This window comes from Odocoileus virginianus, unplaced genomic scaffold (assembly GCF_023699985.2).
Source record: "Odocoileus virginianus isolate 20LAN1187 ecotype Illinois unplaced genomic scaffold, Ovbor_1.2 Unplaced_Scaffold_19, whole genome shotgun sequence".
In the NCBI taxonomy this organism is placed as follows: domain Eukaryota; kingdom Metazoa; phylum Chordata; class Mammalia; order Artiodactyla; family Cervidae; genus Odocoileus; species Odocoileus virginianus.
Genome location: NW_027224281.1, coordinates 301,385 through 322,811, shown reverse-complemented (window position 1 = coordinate 322,811; position 21,427 = coordinate 301,385). Strand labels below are relative to the sequence as shown.

General features: G+C 38.1%; 1 protein-coding gene across 1 annotated transcript; it reads right to left on the bottom strand.

The window, feature by feature from the left end:
- Positions 1 to 19,103: 19,103 nt before the first annotated feature.
- On the bottom strand, positions 19,104 to 20,036 carry LOC110122519 (olfactory receptor 8D2-like). The gene has a single exon (XM_020870043.2). The coding sequence runs from the start codon at positions 20,028 to 20,030 to the stop codon at positions 19,104 to 19,106; it is 927 nt and encodes a 308-aa protein (XP_020725702.2). The 5' UTR covers positions 20,031 to 20,036.
- Between the last annotated feature and the right edge of the window lie 1,391 nt (positions 20,037 to 21,427).

Sequence of the window (21,427 nt, the reverse complement as noted above, 5' to 3'; positions counted from 1 at the left end):
CAATAGCAGACTCTGTGAAGCAGAGGAACAAATCAGTGAGCTGAAAGATAAAATGTGGAAATAACTTCTAAAGAGGAGAATAAAGTGAAAAGAATGGAAAGATCTGAGGATAGTCTCAGAGACCTCTGGAACAATATCAAACACAACAATATTGGAACTACAGGGGTCCAGGAAGAAGAAGAGAAAAAGAAAGGATATGAGAACATTTTTGAAGAGATTATAGTTGAAAATTTCCCCAACATGGAAAAGGAAAGAGTCAATCTGGACCAAGAGGCCAATAATATTAAAAGAAGCAAGAGAAAAGCAACAAGTAACGTATAAGGAAACCCCATATGCTTAATACCTGATTTTTCAGCAGAAATGCTGCAGGCCAGAAAGGAATGGCAGGATAGATTTAAAGTAATGAAAGGGGGAAATCCAGAACCAAGACTACTGTATTCTGCAAGGATCTCATTCAAAATTGATGGAGAAATCAAAAGCTTTTCAGACAAGCAAAAGTTAAGAGAATTCAGTACCACCAAACCAGCTTTACAACAAATGTTAAAGGGACTTATGTAGTCAAGAAATACAAGAGAAGAAAAAAGATCTACAAAATCAACCCCAAGCAATTAAGAAAATGGCAATAGGAACATATATATCAATAATTACTTTAAATATAAATGGATTAAATGTTCCAACCAAAAGACACAGACTGGCTGAATGGATACAAAAACAAGACCCATATATATGCTGTCTACAAGAAACCCAAATTCAGACCTAAAGACACATTTAGACTGACAGTGAGAGGATGGAAAAATATATTCCATGCAAATGGAAAGCAAAAGAAAGCTGGAGTAGCAATTCTCATACCAAATAAAATAAACCTTAAAATAAAGAAGATTACAAGAGATAAGGAAAGACACTATATAATGATCAAGGGATCAATCCAAGAGGAAGACAACGATTGTAAATATCTATGCACCCAACATAGAAGCACCTCAATACATAAGACAAACACTAACAGACATAAAAGTAGAAGCTGACAGTAACACAATAACAGTAGGAGACTTTAACATCCCACTCACACAAATGGACTGATCATAAAAACTGAAAATTAATAAGAAACTGCAAGTCTTAAATGATATATTAGATGAGATGGATCTCATTGATATCTTCAGGACATTCCATCCAAATGCAGAAGAGTACACTTTCTTCTCAAGTGCACATAGAACATTCTCCAGGATAGACCACATCTTGGGTCACAAATCAAGCCTCAGTAAATTTAAGAAAATTGAAATCATATCAAGCATCTTCTCTGACCACAACACTATGAGACTAGATATCAATTACAAGAAAAAAAAAAACTGTAAAAAACACAAACACATGGAGATTAAACAACACATTTCTAAATAACCAATAGGTTACTGAATAAATCAGAAGGGAAATAAAAAAATTTCTAGAAAAAGAGGACAATCAAAACACAACTCAAAACCCATCAGTTCAGCTCAGTTCAGTCACTCAGTCACGCCGGACTCTTTGTGACCCCATGGACTGCAGCACGCCAGGCTTCCATGCCCATCACCAACTCCTGGAACTTACTTAAACTCATGTCCATAGAGTCGGCGATCCATAAACCATCGCATCCTGTCTTCCCCTTCTCCTCCCACCTTCAACCTTTCCCAAAAGATCCCTTTTTGGGGTCTTTTCCAATGAGTCATTTCTTCACATCAGGTGACCAAATTAAAGTGTTGGAGTTTCAGCTTCAGCATCAGTCCATCCAATGAATATTCAGGACTGATTTCCTTTAGGATGGATTCGTTTGATCTCCTTACAACCCAAAGGACTCTCAAGAGTCTTTTCCAATATCACTATTGAAAAGCATCAAGTCTTCAGTACTCAGCTTTCTTTATAGTCCAACTCACAAAAATTTTGGGATGCAACAAAAGCAGTTATAAGAGGGAAGTTTATAGGAATACATTCCCACCTCAAGAAACAAGAAAAACATTGACTAGAGAACCAAACTTTACATCTGAAACAACTTGTAAAAGAAGAACAAAAATATCCCATAATTAGTAGAAGGAAAGAAGTCATAAATATCAGAGGAGAAATAAGTAAATAAGAAATGAAAGAAAGAATATAAAAGCTCAATAAAATTAAAACCTGGTTCTTTGAGAAGATAAACAAAACTGACAAACCTTTAACCAGACTCATCAAGAAAAAAAGAGAGAAGAATCAAATCAACAAAATTAAAAATGAAAAAGGAGAGGTTACAAGAGACAATGCAGAAATACAAAGGATTATAAGACACTAACATGAACAACTATATGACCAAAAAATGGATAGCCTGGAAGAAATGAACTGATTATTAGAAAAGTTTGATCTTCAGAGACTGAACAAGGAAGAAATAGAAATTATTAGCAACCTAATTGCAAGCACTGAAATTGAAGCTGTGATCAAAAATCTCCCAAAAAACAAAAGCCCAGGACCAGATGGCTTCACAGGAGAATTCTATCAAACATTTAGAGAAGAGCTAATGCCTATCCTTCTAAAACTATTTCAAAAAATTGCAGAGGAAGGAACATTTCCAAACTCATTCTATGAGGCCACCATCACCCTGACACCAAAACCAGACAAAGACAACACAAAAAGAAGACTACAGGCCACTGTCACTGAGCAACATAGATGCAAAAATCCTCAACAAAAATCTAGCAAACAGAATTCAGCAACACATCAAAAAGCTCATACACCATGATCAAGTTGGGTTTATTCCAAGGATGCAAGGATTCTTCAATATATGCAAATCAATCAATGTGATACACCATATTAACAAATTGAAAGATAAAAACCATATGATAATCTCTATAGATTCAGAAAAAGCCTTTGACAATGTACAGCACCATTTGTGACTAAAACTCATTAAAAAATAGGCATAGAAGGAACTTATTTCACCATAGTAAAGGCCATATATGATAAGCCTACAGCAAACATTATTCTCAGTGGTGAAAAACTGAAAGCATTCCCCTTAAGATCAGGAACAAGACAAGGGTGTCCACTTTCACCACTATTATTCAACATAGTTCTGGAAGTCCTAGCTACAGCAATCAGAGAAGAAAAAGAAATAAAAGGAATCCAGATTGGAAAAGAAGAAATAAAGCTCTCACTGTTTGCAGATGACATGATACTGTATATAGAAAACCCTAAAGATAGTATCAGAAAATTACTAGAGCTAATCAGTGAATTTAGCAAAGTTGCAGGATACAAAATCAATACACAGAAATCACTTGCATTTCTACATACTAATGAGAGGGTAACAGGCAGGAAGGCCAGGGGTCTCCAAATGGAGGAAATAGGCTGCAAGTGTCAGACATTTTTATCTCTCTTAAGCGGCAGGAGGAAACAAACTAGCGATATTTTTTTTTTTTCCTTCTCTATACAAATTTAAAAGAAGGTTTCTCTGAAAACACTGTGCCACCATAATGACACCTGGTTTCACTTGAAGTTAACTATTCTCAAACCTTGAGTTAACCAATACATTTTTCTTATGGAAATGTTTGTCTTAAGCTATGTTAATGTACTATGCATTTACCCCAGACTCTGTCTTCAAGTCAGTTCTGCCTAATGGCTCAGAACCTACTTGACAAACCAGTATGTTATACTCAGATATTGTTCCCCTAATCTATGTAAATGAAACTATTTGTATGGTAATCTGCCCTTCTACAAGATTCAAGTCAATCATTTTATGGCCTGGGATGAATCATCTGGTGCCAAATGCATCTTATGGATGAGGGGCCTGGTGCCATTCTGAGTTTTAAGACATTCCTTTCTTTCATTAACAGACTGCTAGTGACTATATAGCATCCAGCTGAAGACTAGCAGGGGGGTACTCTTTCTGCCCCCTTCTGATGCCTATGTCAGAAGCTTTCTCTATCTCCTTTATACTTTAATAAAACTTTATTACACAAAAGCTCTGAGCAATCCAGCCTCATCTCTGGCCCTGGATTGAATTTGTCTCCTCCGGAGGCCAAGAATCCCAGTGTCTTATCGTTCAGCAACAACCTTTCACTAACAATGAAAAATCAGAAAGATAAATTAAGGAATCAATCCCATTCACCATTGCAACAAAAAGAAGAATAAAATATCTAGGAATAAACTTACTTAAGGAGACAAAAGAGCTGTACACAGAAAACTAAAAAATAGTAATGAAAGAAATCAAAGATGACATAAACAGATGGAGAGATATTCCATGTTCCTGGGTAGGAAGAATCAATACTGTGAAAATGACTATACTACCAAATGCAGTCTACAGATTCAATGCAATCCCTATCAAATTACCAATGACATTTTTCACAGAACTAGAAAAAAAAAAATCTCACAATTCATATTGAAACACAAAAGACCCAATAGCCAAAGCAATCTGGAGAAAGAAGAATGAGCTGGAGGAATCAACCTTCCTGACTTCAGATTATACTACAAAGCTACAGTCATCAGGACAGGATGGTCCTGGCACAAAAACAGAAATATAGACCAATGGGACAAGATAGAAAATCCAGAAAAAAAGCCATGCACCTATGGGTACCTTATTTTTGACAAAGGAGGCAAGACTCTACAACGGGGCAAACACAGCCTCTTCAATAAATGGTGCTGAGAAAACTGGACAGCTACATGTAAAGAATGAAATTAGAACACATCATACACAAAGTTAAACTCAAAATGGATTACAGACCTAAATGTAAGACTAGAAAGTATAAGACTCTTAGAGGAAAACATAGGCAGAACACTTGATGACATCAGTCAAAGCCAGGTCCTCTATGGCCCACCTCCTAGAGTAATGGAAATAAAAACAAAAGTAAGCAAGTGGGACCTGATTAAACTTAAAAGCTTTTGCACAGCAAAGGAAACTATAAGCAAGGTGAAAAGACAACCCTCAGAATGGGAGAAAATAAAAGCAAATGAACCTACTTATGAAGGATTAATTTCCAAAATACTCAATACCAGAAAAACAAACAACCCACTCAAAAAGTGGGAGAAAGACCTAAACAGATATTTCTCAGAAGAAGACATACAGATGGCTAACAAACACATGAAAAGATGCTCAACATTGCTCATTATTAGAGAAATGCAAATCAAAACTACAATGAGATATCACTTCACACTGGTCAGAATGGCCATCATCAAAAAGTCTACAAACAATAAATGCTGGAGAGGGTGTGGAGAAAAGGGAACACTCTTGCACTGTTGGTGGGAATGTAAACTGATACTAGCTACTGTGGAAGACAGTGTGGAGATTCCTTAAAAACTAAGAATAAAACAATCATATGACCCAGCACTCCCACTGCTAGGCATATACCCTGAGGAAACCAAAATTGAAAAACACACATGTATCCCATTGTTCATTGCAGCACTATTTACAATAACTAGAACATGGAAGCAACCTAGATGTCCACCAACAGATGAATGGATAAAGAAGTTGTGGTACATATACACAATGGAATATTACTCAGCCATAAAAAGGAATGCATTTGAGTCAGTTCTAATGAAGTGGATGAACCTAGAACCTATTATACAGAGTGAAGTAAGTCAGAAAGAGAAAGATAAATATCATATTCTAACACATATATATTGAATCTAGAAAAATGGTACTGAAGAATTTGTTTATATGGCAGCAATGGAGAAACAGACATAGATAATAGACTTATTGACATGGGCAGAGGGAAGGAGAGGGTAAGCTATATGGAAAGAGAAATATGGAACCTTATATTACCATATGTAAAATAGATTGCCAAAGGAAATTCACTCTATGACTCAGGAAAATGAAACAGGAGCTCTGTATCAACATAAAGTGGTGGGGTGGGGAGGGATATGGAAGGGACGTTCAAAAGGGAAGGGATTTATGTATACCTCTGGTGGCTCAGAAGGTAAAGCGTCTGCCTGCAATGTGGGAGATCTGGGTTCAATCCCTGGGTGGGGAAGATCCTCTGGAGAAGGAAATGGCAACCCACTGCACAGTACTCTTGCCTGGAAAATCCCATGGATGAGAAGCCTGGTAAGCTACAGTCCATGGGGTCACAAAGAGTCGGACACGACTAAGTGACTTCACTTCACTTCATGGCTGTGAAGAGCTATCCCTCGCCCAAGGTCAGGGGCAGTGACAGAGAGCGCCAGGCTGCGACAGCACAGGAGCGGCCCAGAGGAGCCACGTCCGAGGTCAGGGGAGGCGGCCGAGAGGAGCTAACCCACGTCCAAGGAGCGGCGGCTCCGCAGGCGCAGGAGGGCTGAAAAGAGCTACTCCACGTTCAAGGTCTGGAGGGGTGGCCTTAAGGAGAAACCCCTCGTCCAAGGTAAGGAGCAGTGGCTGCACTTTGCTGGAGCAGCCGTAAAGAGATACCCCACGTCCAAGGTAAGAGAAACCCAAGTAAGATGGTAGGTGTTGCGAGAGGGCATCAGAGGGCAGACACACTAAAACCATAATCACAGAAAACTAGCCAATCTGATCACATGGACCACAGTCTTGTCTAACTCAGTGAAACTAAGCCATGCTGTGTGGGGCCACCCAAGACGGTCAGGTCATGGTGGAGAGGTCTGACAGAATGTGGTCCACTGGAGAAGGGAATGGCAAACCACTTCAGTATTCTTGCCTTGAGAACCCCATGAGCAGTATGAAAAAGCAAAATGATAGGATACTGAAAGAGGAACTCCCCAGGTCGGTAGGTGCCCAATATGCTACTGGAGATCAGTGGAGAAATAACTCCAGAAAAAATGAAGGGATGGAGCCAAAGCAAAAACAATACCCAGTTGTGGATGTGACTGGTGATAGAAGCAAGGTCCAATGCTGTAAAGAGCAATATTGCATAGGAACCTGGAATGTTAGGTCCATGAATCAAGGATGCTTTTGAACTATGGTGTTGGAGAAGACTCTTGAGAGTCCCTTGGACTGCAAGGAGATCCAACCAGTCTGTCCTAAAGGAAATCAGTTCTGGGTGTTCATTGGAAAGACTGATGCTGAAGCTGAAACTCCAATACTTTGGCCACCTCATGTGAAGAGTTGACTCATTGGAAAGACCCTGATGCTGGGAGGGATTGGGGGCAGGAGGAGAAGGGGACGACAGAGGATGAGATGGCTGGATGACATCACTGACTCGATGGGCATGAGTTTGAGTAAACTCCGGGAGTTGGTGATGGACAGGGAGGCCTGGTGTGCTGCGATTCATGGGGTCTCAAAGAGTTGGACACGGCTGAGCGACTGAACTGACTGACTGACTGATGGCTGATTCATGTTGAGGTTTGACAGAAAACAACAAAGTTCTGTAAAGCAATCATCCTTCAATTAAAAAAAAAAAAAAGGCATATAACCCCCTCCAAAAAAAAGAAGAGGTCATATGTTTATTATTAAAGACAAAGGTTATATTTAGAAGACATGAATAATAAAATAAAATACAAAAAACATAATAATTAAAAAATGCATTGATGACATCATATGGCACTTTAGTGACCATAATGTCAGTGATGTTACACACAATCAAAAGGAAAAGATGTATCCATTTATGAATGAATAACTGCTACAGAACTTGCAGCACTTGCTCAACCTCTTTAAACTACTAGAAAGGTGAAAACCACACTTTTGATATACTAATAGGAATCACAAGTCTATGACGAATGCAAGAAAAAAAAATAACCAACTAGATGAACAAATTAGCCTTGCGGTCACCCTGGCTTTTTCCTTTTGTGGAATTTTTGGATGTGGGCACAGGAAAGGTGATTTAAAAACTTTCATAGAAGTCTTGCTAAACTAACGAGACAGAATTCAGATTTCCGAGATATTAGAATGGCTAGGGTTTGTGGGGTGGAACATAGAGAGGAAGGAGGTATTCAGAGAAAGTGCTCCAGAAATCAGCACGGGGTCCTCTTGAATAAATGATTAACTACTAATTTGTGAAATTCCCCAAGACAAGGCAAAGTAAAATGCTGGAGCAATCATAACCGGTAGGAAGCTATAAGCAAAAATATTTCAAGTACTCAGAGCTGAAATGATATGGGACGTTTGGTAGAGATCCAAGAGCGGTCACATTCAGAATTGGGGCTGAATTAGCCACCGAGGAAAACTACTCCAGACACATAATAAGCCTGAAACCAAGGTTTTGATTAATCAAGATGATCCAGAAGTTACATAGCTACCTCTCAGAACAAGTTCCAACCCCCTAAAGAAGCATACCAAAATGCAGCACTCCCATGAGGGCCCTAGAGCTAATAACTGTTTTATAGTTCCACCATCCAGAGTGGAAAACCGTTGTGCTACAAAGAACATTGGGTAGGGTATGAAGATTTTGTCTCAGTAGTGGAGCAAAACTATCAATTGATTAGAGGCTGATCAGGTCAAATAAAACTTAATAGCAAGCCTTGAAAGAAGCAAGCTGTCCCAGATAACTGCATCACAGAATCAAAAATATCCAGATACATAAAGAAATTGAAACATAAGGCCCATCATTGAGGTAAAAATAAGTTAATATACAAAGACCCAGAAGAGTGACAAATGCTAGAATTAGTAGGCAAGGACATAAAAGAAATTATTTTAATTACATATCATATGTTCAAAAGATAAAAGAACTCATAAGAATCATGCAAAATATGGATGATGAAAAAAGTCTCAGCCCAAGTTCTGAAGACACACTGTCTCCATGGAGGTTTGGATCTCATGCCAGGCAGGAGTGGCCTTCCTCAAGTCTTTGTAACATCCTAGATAGAATATTCCTCCTTGTATCTACTATTACTATATTCTTTAAAAGTGTCTTATGTTCTCATGAGCTAAATTCCTATTACTTTAATCCCCAATTTAAAATGCTTATATTAAAATTTCTCTATTCAAATCACTGTGTGGTTTCTATCTCTTGACTAATACATTTTCCACCTAATGTCAAGAACAAAGCAAAAATGTTTGTTCTGACCACTTCTATTCAATATTGAGTTAAGGATTCCAGCCAGAGGAAAAAGTTGAGGAAAAGAAATAAAAGCATCCATCTTGAAAGGAGGAAATAATGTTCAGTATTTGCTGACTATATGAGCATTTTTGTGATAAATGCTAGGGAATCTATCAAGAAGCTACTAAAAATAAAAAGCAAATTTGACAAAGTTTCAGTTCTGTGTATATAGCAACCATCTCATAAAGTACAGATGTGTATGGCAGTGGGTAGAGGTATTGGCCAATAATATTTTACTATTTCTAAATTTTATGTGAAATAATACATTAGTAACCATAAGAGGATTGTGAAATTTAAACACATACCTACCATTATTAAGGACAAAAATTTGCTTACACCCCTTTGTAGTCAATCCCCAAACACTCCATCCCAGGTAAGAATTTATCTTTTTTCTCACTATGTATTTGTTTTGCCTTTTCAATAGTTTTATATGAATGGGATCTATAATGTAAACTCTTTGATGTCTAGACTTTTTCACTTAGTATAATGCTTTTGATATTCATCCCTGTTCTGATGTGTATTTGAATTCATGTCTTTTTTATTATTGAAATATGCCATCTTATGGAGATAAGTCAATTTATTTACTCACTTATTGATGAATATTTCACTTGTTTCCATTTTTTTTACTGTTTTAAATGAAACTGTCATGCATGTGTATGTACAAATCCTTGCTGAGACATGTTTTCATTTTTGAGGTTAAATATATTGTTGTATCTTATGAAAATGCGTATTCAACTTTAGAAGAAGCAGATCAACACCATTTCAGTAAGAAAACTCAGGAAAATGTCCTTGTTTCTTAAAATTACCAACATGATGACCTTTAGTGAGAAATTTAAAGTAACTTTTGTTACCATTTACATTATCCTACAAGAACTCTTTGAATTAAGACATCTATTAGAAAATAATTTTTGGTTAATTAATCTCAAAGGTCCTCATTCACCAGTCATATAGAGATCAGACTCCCTGCCCTCATTATAATATCTGATTATTTTACCTCCCGTTCCTCAACTGAGAATTTTGTAATGAGACAAAGTCGATTGATCACCTTGGGAACTGGATGAAGCAATTTAGAAATTTTCTTAAAACGATGAGGGGCTGAATTCTCTCGTGGTATTCTGAGGCAAATCTGAACAGCAGTGCAACACTTCCACGTTTACTGACTACACACACAGATGCCATTTAGACTGAGTTCTCTAGCGCCTCCCAAGTGAAACTGATTCCTCCTAAGTCACTGCACTAAAAGGGAAAGCAAAATCTTGTAGCATCGACCTTTCTCATGGTGTTAGTAATAAATATGCCTTACACAAGTTTCAAATAGCTGTTATTGATTCTGACAAGATGCAGCAGTGAAAAGGATTGCTTGATGCTAGGGCTCCAAATGACTGCATGTTCTGGATATGTAATCTCACTCGCAAAAAAAAAAAAAAAAAAAAAAAAAAACAGTGAAATCTGCAAATCACATTCTGTCAGGCAGTCCCTGTGCTCAGAGCAGACTTTGCCCTGTGCATAATGAAAGGTGGAATTCTTAAACAAGTTCACCCAAAAACAGAGACCGGGTAAACTATTTGAGCCTCACAACGAATTTCAAGGGAGAATACAGAGGGCTAAATTTATCAAACCAGGCAATACATTTATCTTAATTAACCAGATGTGGGCTCATTCTTTCCATTTGTGTATGTGGTGCAGACTTAGCTCAGATCATTCCCATCCCATGAAACTCACAATTCAAGCATATATTATGTGTTTGGAGCTTCTCTAGTGGCTCATTTGGTACAGAATCTGCCTCCAATGCAAAAGAATGAGATTCTATCCCTGGGTCAGGAAGGTCGCCTGGAGAAGGGCATGTCAACCCACTCTAGTTTTCTTACCTGGAGAATCCTGTGGATCAAGGAGACTGCTGGGCTACAGTCCATGGGGTCACATAGAATTGGACATGACTTAGTCACTAAAGAACAACAAATATATGCTTATGTATTCTTCAGATAAATAAGAATTCAGAATTCCTTGGGGGTTGGGCCTATAAATCTTGTACTATCTTTGTCTGGCTTTAATATCACAGTAATGCTGGCTGCATGAAATGGATTGTATTGTATGTTTATAAGAATTTATTCATTTCTTATAGACTATTAATTTTTTTGGTGTGTAAATGTTCATACAAGTTTACTAACCTTCTATTTCTGTGCATCACTTTTATCGTTGCCTTTCATTTCTGATTTTATCTGAGTCCTTTTATTTGCTTATTGCTGAAGCCTTGCCAATTTGCTTATCTTTTTCAAAAAGATCTTAGTTTTATTAATTTATTATTTTCTATTCACAAATTGATATATTTGTTATCTAATTTTTACTGTTTTCTTCCTTCTAATTTGGGGCCTCAGTTCTTCTTTTTATAGTTAAAGTATAAAGGTCAGCTGTCGAATTCAGTCTCTCTTCTTTTTAAATATAAAGACTTCCTTTTTATTATAACTACTGAATTCTGCAAAAATCTGCTGATATTTAAATAGAGGTTCCATCATATAGGGCTTCCCTGGTGGCTTAATTAGTAAAGAATCTTCCTGCAATGCAGGAGACCCAGGTTCCATCCCTGGGTCGTGAAGATCCCCTGGAGAAGGAAATGGCTATCCACTCCAGTATTCTTGTATGAAGAATCTCATGGACAGAGGAGTCTGGCAAAGTACAGTCCATGGGTTGCAAAAAGTCAGACACAACTGAATGACTAACATTTTCACTTTTTCTATCATATAAGTTGAATTTCTTCTGCTGCTTTGAAAATCTTCTTTGACTTTTGATGATTTGATTATGATGTGATTGTGTTGATTTCTTTGTAGTCTTTTCATTGTTATTGTTCAGTCTTTGTTATGTTCATTCAGTCATGTCAAACTCGTTGCAATCCCATTGACTACAACATGCCAAGCTTCCCTGTCCTTCACCATCTCCTGAAGTTGCTCATGTCCATTGAGTCAGTGATGCTGTCCAACCATCTATCTCATCCTTTGTCATCCCCTTCTCCTCCTGCCTTCAGTCTTTCCCAGCATCAGGGTCTTTTCTAATGATGGGTGTGCTGCAGTCAGACACGACTGAGTGGCTAAACTGACTGACTGGTCCTATTAATATGTATAAAATAGGTAACTAATAAGAACCTGCTGTGTAGCTCAGGGAACCCTACTCAGTGCTCTGTAGTGACCTAAATGGGAAAGAAATCAAGAAAGAGGGAGTATCTGTCTCTCTCTCTATATATATATATATATAGCTTTGCTGAACAGTAGAAACCAGCACAACACTGTAAAGTCACTCTGCTGCTGCTGCTAAGTCACTTCAGTCATGTCCGACTCTGTGCGACCCCATAGACGGCAGCCCACCAGGCTCCTCTGTCCCTGGGATTCTCCAGGCAAGAATACTGGAGTGGGTTGCCATTTCCTTCTCCAATGCATGCATGCATGCTAAGTCACTTCAGTCGTGTCCAACTCTGTGCGACCCCATGGACAGCAGCCCACCAGGCTCCTCTGTCCACAGGATTCTCCAGGCAAGAATACTGGAGTGGGTTGCCATTTCCTTCTCCTGTAAAGTCACTATACTCCAGTACAATTAATTTTTTTTTCAAAAGGAACACAGTACACACAATAATGGGTATACATTACCTTTATAGGAAGAAAAAGAAGATGTGTGTTTCTTATTCATTCTAAATTTTTCATCTTTGTGTGAGTGATAAAATTATTTTAAATGTTTGAAAGACTTAGGCTTTCAAACATTTGTGTCTCCAGATTTGTATATTTTGAGAGTCATTCAAAGTATTGAGCATTATCAGCATTGAAGTCTCTTTATTCCAAAAGGTGTACCTTTGACAAGTGCTTCTGAGGCCAACAGGAAGAAAACAGGGCTAAGGAGGTGAAAGGACTCTTCCTCTATCTCCTACTGACCTGAGAACCATGTTTCAAGATAAATGAGAAGGAGGATATTTTGTCTAATGTTCTTTCCAATATTTAATATGTTACCTGGGTTTGTATCTAAGCTTTTATTTTTTATCTTGTGGAGACTTATGTGGACTGGAGTACAAGAAGGACAAGTAATAAATACATCGACTAGAAGCACTCCAGGGCACTAGAACGCTCAGAGACATATGGAAATCCCATTGATGCTTTCTGCACCGGAGGTAGGTGAACTCACATTGGAAACACTCCTGCAGGAGGTTGTAACCCAAGTTAGGAGGAAGTGACAAGATGAGATTAATAAGCGAGGAGAATGGTGGACACAACCAAGTGGAAAGAACAGTAGGGCAAGTCTCCTTCTGGATTAAGCACAAACATTGCACAAGGTTAGCAGCATTGCTAATCACAAACCGTCCTCTATTAGATTGGGTACAATTGCCATGAATAAAACTGGACACTTATGCTGATACTGCTCAGAGACTGAAGTTCTTCGGCACTGCTTGCTTTGCTTAGGAAACAGGTTCTTGTAATTACCAAGAAAGATCAAATCCCCTTCGACTGACTGATGTGCATATTTATACGTCAGTGATTGAGTTATTTGATTGGCTAAAGGCAAAACATCAAAATTCATCTGATAGTACAAACTCTTGCAAAAAAACCTCATGATATTCAGTTTCCTAGTCTTAAAAAGCAAGAGGGTGGCACGTTATTCAACTTTTATTTGCAGCTTGTTAAATGTAGGGACATCATTAGATCTATCCACAGGTCCCCCAAGACCCACTGAGCCTGGAGATTATCAGAGTGCTCAGTATTTAACAACTTTTTTTCAAAAATAATTATATCATCCCCTGTACCTGCCTATTTCTATATTTCCCAAGAGTAGTAAAGATTCCAAAATAAGCTTTTTATTTTATATTTTCATGTCACCTATGAGGATTCTGAAACACAGTGAAATAAGATCAGTGACTACTGAAAGGCAATTGCTGGTTATTGACTCTGATTTCATCAGTCAGTAGAAAAAACTGGAGGAAACTAATAAAATATAATGTTCCTTACAGCTAATGTTCCTTACATTCAATGTAAGACTGTCCTTTATTTTTCTTTTTAAAAATTCTAATAAAATATACATATTTACTATTTTAATCACTTTAAAGTGTACAGTTCTGTGCCATAAAGTACATTCATATTGCTATTCAGTCATCATACCATCATCCCCAGAAATTGAAACTATACTCATTAAATAATAACTCCCCATTCTTCCTCTCCCCAGGCCCTGGTAACCACACTTCTTTCAGTCTCTATGGATTTGACTATACTAAATACTACATATAAGCAAAATCATAATTTTTCTCCTTTTGTGTTCAACTTATTTCACTAAGCATAATCTCCTCAAGGTTCACCCATGTTATGGTAAGAGTCATAATTTCTTTCTTAAGGCCAAATAATGTTGCATTGTATGTACATACCACATTTTGTTTACTCATTTGATAATATAACCTGGGTTGCTTCAAACTTTCAACTGTTGTGAATAATGCTGCTATGAACATGGGCATACAAGTATTCCTTTTTTTGCGGGGGTGGGGAGAGGGAATTATAATTTCCACTTTATTTTTATTGTGGTTGGGATTCCAAATACCCTTTAATTATATGATATGATGCTGACAGTAGAAGATAGTTATATTTCTTGGTTAGTTGCTTATTTGTTTGCTTATTCTGTTTGAATGACTATGGTTCAGAGGGTAAAGAATCCACCTGCAATGCAGGAGACACAGGAGATGCAGGTTCAATCCCTGGGTAGGGAAGATCCCCTGGAGGAGGAAATGGCAACCCACTCCAGTATTCTTGCCTGAAAAATCCCATGGACAGAGGAGCCTGGCAGACTAAAGTCCATGGGTTGCAAAGAGTGGGACATGACTGAGTGACTAAGCACTGCACTTCTGCCAAACTAAAAATGTGGCAGCCCTCTAGAGGTCAAATGCTGTGAACCACAGAGTTTGGCAATATAGACAGAACATAGTCTCGTCTGCTCTTCCTATCTAAGGACTTAGAGCCTTATACAGGTCAGAAATCTGCTGGGAGCCCAAGATATATTTTCCATGAATCTTCCCCCCTGAACTCATCTTTAATTACCAGTGATGCAATGATAGTATTAGCATATTACCAGCAATGATGTTTCTGTGACTGCTCCTATACTGTTTCTGGTGACAGGAGTTTATATCATTAAATGGCTTGAGCAACCTAAATCCATTGTTGTTTATTATACCTTTCCAGCACTCTTCCTATTCTAGGATAATTGTGGCATGTGTTCTAGGGACTTAGTTGTTGCTGTTCAGTCACTCAGTACTGTCTGACTCTGCAACCACATGGACTGCAGAATGCCAGGCTACCCTGTCCTTCACTATCTCCTGGAGTTTGCTCAAACTCATGTCCATTGAGTTGATGATGTCATCCAATCATCTTACCACTATCAAAGACAATGGTAGCGTTTAAGGGCGCCCTCTACTTTTCTGCTCTAGGCTTGCCAGAAATATCAGGGTTTTACCACTGAACTCCCTTCTCTAATGAAGTCCATTTGTCAAGTATCCAAGGATCTCTAGCAAAGTCTACACATAAATGATGTATTAATACAGTTGATTCAGAATTGGGTTTTTTCAGTAGTGTGTTTTAATTCTCTCATTCCAAACCTGTTCCAATAATAACAATAATATCACTGACTATAACTGCTGTTCCTAGTTTTGCAATTAGAACTACTCTTAACTGATGCTTAGGACTAAGCATTTTACATATGTACTGTTCATTTGGTCAAAATAACTGACCTAAGTTCCTAGAATTCTCTGAGACTCACTTTCTTCTGCCATTCATGTCTGTTCTTTCTCACCCATATGGATGGGCAAAATTATTCTGTATCTAGGCAGTGATGGAGGTGGATTTGTTGACTAACCATAATATATAGGACCTGTTTCTTCCAGCTTAGAAACTGTCTGAGTAAAATATAAATGGTTAGATAACGTGAAAGACACTCTACTTCAAATCAGTCCAAGGAGCCAAACCCTCAGAAAAGATAACTGAGATCATTATGGCTGACTAAAGTACTGGAGTTTGTTTTAAATGACAGATATGAAAAAGCTATGAATGCCTCTAGTGAGCCTCCAGGGTGTAGAACATAAAACAAAGACATTGCTTTTTTTTTTATATCCACACACTTTGATAATAACTTGGACTTAATGAATATCCCTTTTCCAGGTGTCTAGATACATGCCCTGAAAGAGTTACAGTAATATTTTGTGGCTTTATGTCTTATAGTTTGAGTCTTTTTTTTTTCTTTCATTCTATTGTAAAAGACAAGCTATCTGAGAACCCTAGAGGATACACACAATTCTCCATTAATCTCATAGGTCCTTATTTTCCCGTGGGAAATAAGGCTTTTCCATGGGAAATAAGGCTTTTCCATGAAAAGCCTTAAAAATATCTCCCCAAAGATATCTGCTTCCTAAACCCTGTAACCCGTGGGTGCTACATATTAGGGCCAGAACAGACTATGCAGATGTGACTAAATTAAGATCTTGTGATGGGGAGAGTACAATGGATTATCCAGAGGGCCCTAAACACAATCAGGCACATGCTTATAAGAGGAAAGCAGAGAGTGATTTCACAGCGAACAGGAGGAGGCAATGTAACCAGTCAGGCAGAGATTGTGGTTATGCAGCCACAAGCCAAGGAATTCCACCAGAAGCCAGAAGAGACAAGGATCAGATTGTCCCTAGAGCCTCTAGGGGGAACTAGGCTCTTGTCCACTCACGTGATTTTTGGATGTCTGACCTACAGAACCGTGAGAGAATAAAGTTCTGTTACGGTAATCCATTGGGTTTCCCTGGTGGCTCAGACGGAGACCTGGGTTGGATCCCTGAGTTGGGAAGATCCCCTGGAGAAGGAAATGGCAACCCACTCCAGTACTCTTGCCTGGGAAATCTCATGGACAGAAGAGCCTGGTGGGCTACTGCCCATGGGTTGACAAAAGAGTAGGACATGACTGAGCAACTAACATTTTCACTTTCTTTTTCACATGGTAATTCATTACAGTAGCCACAGGGAACTAATAGAAGGCCCAAAACAAAGATTTGCCATAGCTCCTTGAGAGAAAGACATCCCCCCAAATTTCACCTTCTTAGATATAAGCTGTGTTCAGGCCAGGAAATGAGCATATGGAGACTGGAGGCCCACTTACAAATGGTGATGGTATGTAAATGAGAAATTTGAGAAAAAGGCATTCTTAAATTATTAAAAAAGTGTGACTCTCTTCAACTTTCTTCCTCATAGCCTAGTTATGCCCTATGGCAAAAACTACCACAAGTTTCATAACCACACTTCTGCCCTTTTTTTTTTTCTTTTTTGAATCTAAGCATCCCCCTACCCATATACTCTTGCCTTACCTGATTTATTTTTTAAAAAAGCGTTTTGTGACCTATTACATTACATATATGTCTCCTTGTTTGTTTTCTTTCTTTGATACCAGAACCTAAATCCAATGAAGGTAAGGACTTTTGTGCTTTTATTCATCTCTTTATCACCAGTATGAGGAATAATGCTAAGTATATACTGCAATATTTGCTATATGAATAACCAAGAGAATTAATATAGGAATGGATGTATGATTTCAAGTCCCTTATTCATCATGCCCATAGACCTCAGAATGCAAAAGGAGCCAACGGTCTTTGAAAAGTGATATCCACTGAATGAATTACATTCAAATGGAAGTATTCTAAGCATTATAGTGCAAATGACTTTTTTTTAAGTTTTCTTACTCTGCTAAAATACAGCTATTGCAGCCAAGGTAACATTAACTTTAAAGAAGCTGTACTCATTTTATTGACTCTGTTGTCATCAAAAGTTCTTAATTCTCTACAGTTAACCAGTGTTTTCCACTCATCAATTTGGTAAAAGTATAAATTTTATATTATCCATGCACATTTTAACTCATTAATTGTGCTCATCATTCCAGCCTCTGGAAGTCTTTGAAAATCATCTTTGTTTCATCCACTAAATAAGTTGTTATGACAACTTCATACTTAATGAAGGTTAATGGCAAACCTAATTAAAAGTTTTCCAATATTCTTATTCAAGTCATTGAACAAAGACAAAAAATCATTTAGCTTGACCCCCAACCACTTCATGCATATACCTCTAAGACCCCCATACTTAAGAGTAGAGTAAGATGGAAGTTATGCACTGATGCCCAAAATGATGTCTCAGGGCAAGTAACCACCAAGGAGGTTGTGTTTCTGATCTCCAAGAGGGCTGGGTTCCTGCACCAGAGGGAAATTGTGGATACAGTCAAAGTCACAAGGTGATTAAAACAAACAAACAAACAAAGCAACACTATGATTCATACAGAGTATGGGTGGGAAGAGCTATATACAATTCCAGGAGAAAAGAAATAGCATTGCCCTCATTAAACTAATTATTCTAATACAAAATAAAGTAAGTTCAACACCCCAAGCCAGAACCACACTCTACTAGACTTCTAATGGATTAGTTATGGCTTAAGTGATAGCCTCCAAAGAAAGGCAATGTGAGATTTTAGATTAGTTATAATTGGTCTTAACTGAATATGATAAGACTAGGCTGACTTTGACATCTCTTACCCTCACCTCTTCACCCTAAACATGCTCTCCCCTCCCCACACACACACCACAATCCACCTTTGTGTGGTACTTTATTATAAGTACTGCAACCCCCACAGCTCTGTCATGATATCCATATTCTCAATATTTCTATATAATGGCTTTAGGCCAAGAAAAAAAAAAAAAAAAGTTTCCCTTGGAAGTTTAAAGATATCTCTATTCCTGCCCTTCGAGATGTTGAATCAGTTAACATTATCTCTTTTCAAACACAACACTAAACCCACTCCTTATTTATCAAGCACTTTCAAAATTAATATCTTCAACATATTCTTTTTTGTTTTTGTTGTTCACTTGCCCTCCCTCTTCTGCTAAATCCTTTTCCTTGAATACAAGTAAGATTTCCAAATATTATATTGACTATAAGAAAATCTTATCATTTGATTAAAATGACTAAAATGCCTCAAACATTCTCAAGTACAAATATATATTTTGTAAGTAACAGTGAATTTTGTCTCTAGAGGAGAAAAAGAAATAACACAGAGCTCATGACAACTTTTCATCTGGTTCACTTCATCTCCTCTCTGTGGAAATCTCCTTTGTTGGGGTGACTACTTTCCCCCAAGCACCTTCCTCAGTGCATTCTTCACATCCTTGTTCCTTAAGTTGTAGATCAAGAGGTTCAGCATGGGGATCATGGTAGTATAGAATATGGAGGACACTTTCTCCTGCTCCATAGTATTGCTAGAAGGACTCTTGAAATACATGAATGTTATAGACCCGAAAAAGATAACCACAGCCATGAGATGGGAGCTACAAGTGCCAAAGGCTTTGGAGCGTCCCTTGATGGAGTGAATATGGAGGATACTAGAGAAGATGAAAGCATAAGAGATGAGTACAGCCAGTGTCGGTGCCAAGGTATTAACTCCTCCAATAATAAACAGCAGTATCTCATTAACATGGGTGCTGGAGCAGGAGAGACTCAACAAGGGAAGAATATCACAAAAATAATGACTGATAACATGAGACCCACAGAAGGACAACATTGACATGCGGGTAGTGTGAACTGTGGCCCCAAACAAGCCCAGTGAATATACTACACCCATCATTATGGAACAGACCCTATGGGACATGATAATATTGTAAAGCAGTGGGCTGCAGATTGCAACATAACGATCATACGCCATGGCAGTGAGAAGATAACCTTCTGCTATTACAAAAATAAGGAAGAAGTAAAGCTGAGCCATGCATTCCTGGAAGGAAACAACATTCTTCTCTAACACAAAACTCACCAGCATCTTTGGAGTAATGACAGAGGAGTAGCAGAGATCAATGAATGACAAATGGCTGAGAAAATAGTACATTGGAGAGTGAAGCTGAGAACAGAGAGCAATTAAGAAGATCATGCCCAGGTTCCCCACCACTGTGACAACATATATTCCAAGGAACAGGAGGAAGAGTGGCAATTGAAGCTCTGGGCGTTTTGTTAACCCTTCAAGGATAAATTCACTAACTGAAGAATGATTTAAAGTAGTCATTCCTTACAAGATATTATCTGCAGAAAGAAGTGAGACAAAATAGGTGCATTAGAGTTATTTTCTGATTCCCAAAGCAGCATGACAGGTCCTGTCTTGATTGGGTCCATCTTTCATCCGTCCCATGTCTTCATCCTTTCCAGTGATCTCTTGAAAGCTCAAGGACATGGTACTGATGAACCTATTTGCAGGGCAGGAATAGAGATGCAGACATAAAAAACAGACTTGTGGACACAGCAGGGGAAGGAGAGGGTGGGATAAATTGAGAAAGTAGCATTGACGTGTATATACTACCATATGTAAAATGGGCTTTCCTGGTGGCTCATCTGGTGAAGCATCTGCCTGCAATGTGGGAGACCTGGGTTCGATCCCTGGGTTGGGAAGATACCCTGAAGAAGGGAACAGCTACCCACTCCAGTATTCTGGCCTGGAGAATTCCAAGCGCTGTATAGTTTATGGGGTTGCAAAGAGTCAGACATGACTGAACGACTTTCACTTTCATCTGTGAAACTGATAGCTAGTGGGAAGCTATCCATTTTACACATGGTAGTGTATATACGTCAATGCTACTTTCTCAGTTAGTATAGCCAGCATTGTAGAGCTCATCCTGGCACTCTGTGATGACCTAAAGTGGTTCGGGTGGGAGGGAGTCTCTAGAGGGTGGGATATACAATAACTATCACTGATTCAATTTATTGTATGGCAGAAGCCAGCACAACATTGTAAAGCAATTATCCTCCAATTAAAAAAAAAATTAAAAATGATAAGAATCTACCAAAGAACAAAAACAAACAAGCACTCAAAGACAAAGACTAGAACCATAGCCCAGAGCCTTGGTTCCACCCAACACTCAAATACCCCCCTATAAGTCATAGCTTTTTCATTTTACTCCTAGGCTTAAGCCAATAAGTACCTCACTTTGAAAAAAAAAGTACAAACTTTCAAGACCTAATTAGTTTTTCTTTAATATCCTTAAAGGAATATTGCTCATCCCTTTCTCTGACATATATGAATAGAACCTTCAAATTTGGTTGAAACATGGCTTCTAATCTAGCTCTAATGAAATAAAAGTCATCCTTTTTGATTTCTCAACCCATCTATATGAGTCATCATAATATTCTTTAAAACAGGGAATTTAGAAACAACAAACTTATTAAAGAGATTGTATATTATACAAAAAGAAATTCAATCAATGGCTTTAATCAATTCAGACTCCCACTTATCTCTCTATTGTTCTCTGGTTGGAAGACTTTAGTTAAGCCAGGAAACTCTTTTCATCCTCTGTCAGCAGATGTGGTTAACAGAAATATGGTGCCAAAGGCTGTTCTTAGACTGTATTTTAAAACTTTCTTGTTCAAGAACCAGCAAAGAAGTAAGATTAGCTTTCAGGTATATTTCCT

What these genes read in the sequence shown, in the direction of transcription:
- LOC110122519 (XM_020870043.2), bottom strand. Translation starts at nt 20,030, where the DNA reads ATGACTACTTTAAATCATTCTTCAGTTAGTGAATTTATCCTTGAAGGG.